Source organism: Bacillus rossius, chromosome 17, assembly GCF_032445375.1.
Source record: "Bacillus rossius redtenbacheri isolate Brsri chromosome 17, Brsri_v3, whole genome shotgun sequence".
NCBI lineage: Eukaryota > Metazoa > Arthropoda > Insecta > Phasmatodea > Bacillidae > Bacillus > Bacillus rossius.
Window position 1 is genome coordinate 24309364 of NC_086344.1, and position 4140 is coordinate 24313503.

At 38.8% G+C, this 4140-nt stretch overlaps 1 protein-coding gene across 2 annotated transcripts in view; it reads left to right on the forward strand.

Annotated features, from left to right (window-relative positions):
• LOC134541004 (putative aminopeptidase W07G4.4) overlaps positions 1–4140 on the forward strand; it is a 423451-nt gene that overhangs the window by 416746 nt on the left and 2565 nt on the right. For both annotated transcript variants that reach the window (XM_063384124.1, XM_063384123.1), the window contains exons 10-11: positions 242–368; positions 3142–3254. In XM_063384124.1, the coding sequence (XP_063240194.1) occupies positions 242–368; positions 3142–3254 (240 nt within the window). The remainder of the gene's footprint in view (positions 1–241; positions 369–3141; positions 3255–4140) is intronic.

The following is a 4140-nucleotide window of genomic DNA, read 5'->3' on the forward strand; positions in this document are numbered from 1 at the left end:
CAATTATCAGTCAAAATGTAACTGTTTTGCTGAAATAATAATCGTTAAACATTTATGTGTCATGTGTGTTCTACAATATGCTATCTTTATGAATAAACAGAATCCGTCAAAAATAAATACATGAACACCAAAAATTCCTGTTTTGAAAAACGAAATCGGACCAAGAATAAAACCGTAAAATCTTGTCTCCAGTGATGACGAAGTGCTCGTGGTGAGACCAGCGGTGCGTTTCTTCCCCCAGATAGCGATGGACAACGGGCCGGCGAAGGCAGAGCGCACGGTCCAGAGGCTGCAGGAGGCTGGTGAAGCTCTCGGGGACATGTTCGAGATCAGCACCATCCGGCGGGAGGACTTCAGCAACTACAAAGGTCAGGCCCCCCCTCGGCGAACTGCCTTTCGTGTCTGGTGGGAAACAGCATTTATAATTCCTACTAGGTAGTTGTATTTATACTTATTAGACTTCCGTTAGTCCGGCATCCAGGATGCCCGATGATGCAGACGAAAGATTATATTGTAAATAGAAATGAAACCGAAATAATAACAGTGAAATTAAGTCAGTGCATCGCTAAACACCGAAATTAAAGTCAATACACCGCCAAACACCAAAATGAAAGTCATTAATTAACACCTAATAACACAGAAGAGGAGCAAAATTCGCCTCAATTACCCCATGTATTATTAAAATATAGAATTCATTTCATAAATATTTAGTTTCGTTATTATTTTAAAACCTAAAATGTTATGTACTGATTAAAAAATGACTATTTAGTTTGTGTCTTTGGTTTTTCAAAAGTAGATGAAAGCCGTACAGTAGAATCCCGCCGATGCGACCCCCCTCTGATGCGTCCATTCCGTTTATACGACCGTTTTTTGAGAAACCGTGAAAAATTTAAGCAGAGAAAGTCGAAAATTTGAGTAAAATCGGCTGAAAAATAAGTCTGTTACACTTTGTTGGGTGCTGTGTGTTCACGTTTATCTTGGCGAGAGCTGTACTGTAAGCAGGCATGCATACAAAAGACGGCTAAAAATAGATACCACCCCTCTAGACTGTCCACGCGGCAGTGTCTAGCCGAGCTCGGCGCGTCCACTATCGGACGAAAAGCCGTCTCAGCTGTCATGTTATCTTACCCGCCCGCACGAAAAGCCGCTGTGGTAGCTTCTGCGAGAGCTTAAGAAACTCGTCCGGCCAGGCTGGCGGTAGCGGCGGCTTGACGTCATACGTGACGTGATGCTTACCTCTCCCATCCCCTGCTAATTTTTCAAGGCTCAACCCTTCCAGAGCCACAAACCATGTAAAAACACCCCCCTCCCCTTTAACAACTAACATTTCAATACATTCCCTCCTTTATTTCAACCTTCTGCGTGAGAAACTGTCAGCATCCTCCTCCCCTCCCACACCGCGTGTGATAAAAGCCAGGTTGTATAGTCCATTCTCGGTAAAATAAATATTTTTATGGGCTTATACGACTGTCCTTCGCTTACTTTATAAGTTTAAGTTATTATGATACAATTTGTTTATTAGTCACACAGCAGTTTCTGCTGAAACATCACTAATACCTCGAATTTTATTGAATAGAAAAATTTAGCAGGGCCGTAAATATACATATTTATTTTACTGCATAGTTACTTTTCCATCTGCATTCCAATGTGTTTTTTTTTTCTTTTCTTTTTTTTATGCTGCGAAGGGATGTGGAAAAGATAGTAATTGCTTGAGCTGTCAAAATAAACATCGCTGACGGCAAGGGCGGGAACGCATCCTGTCGGTCTTTCGCTGTGATTATCTACTCCAAAAACATGTCACAGCATTTCAGGATAGCATTGATCTTATATCTTTCGTTTATGGCCGAATGTTTTCTACCTGATCCACACAGGTTCCTTCGCCACGTTTTGAACGAAAATAACAACCAGCTGGCTAGCATAGCCAAACTCGCATTACACGAATTCATTTAGCGCGAGTATTTTATGTATTTGGATATTTGGGGGGGGGGGGTAAAAATTGGCCCAAATTCTCTATTGCGACCATTCCGTTTATAAGAGCGTTTTTCCGGAAACCGTGAAGGGTCGTATCTACTGTATATTGCTGATATCATACATACATGGGTAAAGGCCTATGGAGAAACATAACAAGGAAATGCATGTAAGTATATTTACCACAAATTGTTGAAGAAATCAATCAATGTAATTGTGCTTGATATTAACTTACTGGTGTTTTAATTTTTAATGGTGATAAAGACAAAATCCACTATATTTAATGACAAAATTAACTTTTTTATAACATCATAAAATATGGGCTCTACAGATGATGATGAAGTAGCATCAGCGAGGAATGTACCGATTTAAGCCAAGTAACGTGAATTTAAGCTAAAAAAAAAAAAAAAAAAAAAAAAAAAAAAAAATTAGTCAGGAGCATTCTGCGCGGTTTAGGATAGCTTTTATTTCTTCAGCGCAACTCAGCAGTCGATGAAAGCAAATTTAGTTTTTGGCCTGCATCTGTGTCAAAATATTTAACCTTAGGTTCCTGCTAAACAATATTTCCTGCCAAACACCATCCCAGAGATGTATTTGCGCTACAATGTAGCATTTAGCGATCAGTGATCCAGCACTTGTAAAGTCCCTGAACGTGCTTGATTATGGGAAGTCTGCCGTAGGGTTAGGTCCTGTGGGCTCAAGAGAGATCCTTGTTGATTGATTTTTTTATTTTATTTTAGATGAGTATATATTAGAAAGAAACTATTTTCAACCAGCAATACTCAGGGTAGCAGGAGGTTTGCTGATTTGCACAGTCCCGGCCTATTGACGGGATGGCAGTGCCAGTGGCGTAGCCAGAATTTGTGTATGGGGGTTTGTTAAGAAGCATGCTCCCCCCCCCCTTATAAAGCGGTGGGTGGGGGGGTCCTCCCCCGGAAAAAAATTTGGATTTTAAGGTGTAAAATAGTGCTATTTTAGCAGTTTTCGGTACTTAAATTTAAATATTGTAATGGTAAAAAAAAATTTATTAATTTTAATATGGAATTTGTTTTAGTGATGAATAAGAAATTAATTAAAGATTTGGTGCTAAGGGGGGGTTTGAACCCCTAAACCCCTCCCCCCCCCCCCCTGGCTACGCCCCTGGGCAGCGCTGACGGTGCCGCCTGGTTGCAGGGAAGGGGGAAGGCGTGGACGTGATGCAGACCAACACACAGTCCTCCTCCAAGCAGTCCCGGGGCCACCAGGGGCCGGGGGCCTTCCTCATCATGGCGTCGGGACTCGACAAGGTACGTCGTCCCAACTCTTGTGTCATCTACGAAAGGGGACCCCAAAAAAAAAACGGTTTGAGAGCGCACTTCAATTCGTAGATGTAGTATGGAATGAAATAAAAAAAAAGATAGTAACCAAATAATATAGGACTTCACGTAATGTAAATTACATTTACTGTTTCCAGTGCAAGGCGACTACATTAAACGTAGTTCAGTATAAATGTTTGTTGCCGTAAATTTTCGCCGCCGCACACGTTAAGATGGTACGTGTTGGAATTCTCGTTCTTGAATCGTAAACATGTGCAAAGTCTGGCAAAAAAAAAAAAAATTTTTTTTTAATATTGTAGTAACCTATTATTTAATAATCTTATTTTATATCATTTTCCAGTCTCCATTTGTAAATTTATGTTTCATTAAGCAACTAACGGTCGTTAAAAAACAAATGAAAGCTTTTAAAAAATGACAACTTAAAAAATGAGAGGTTATGTTCTATTTATAAACTAAAATACATGTGCAACTGCATTGCATGCTTTTTTACAATGAGTTATTTTGTGTGATTTAGTAAATTTATAAAAAATTTTAACCAAAATGTGTTTTCTCCTGTATTGGTTCGGAATCAGTAAATCAAAAATAGTTATATTGGCGTATGGGCATATCATAAAAATTTTGTCAATCAGTATTACAATTTATAAACATGCAATATTTACCAACTCTTTTTTACAATTTATGAAGTTATACTTTTTAAAATGTGAAATATTGTGAGTATGTTTTTAACATTAAAAATTACTATCTTCAAATCAAACTTAATTTAAGGTATTGGAAATTATAAAAAAACACTCCTTCAGATACGTTCTCGTATTCAACATTCTTCGAAATATGACCTCTTATGTTGTGACAGGTGTTA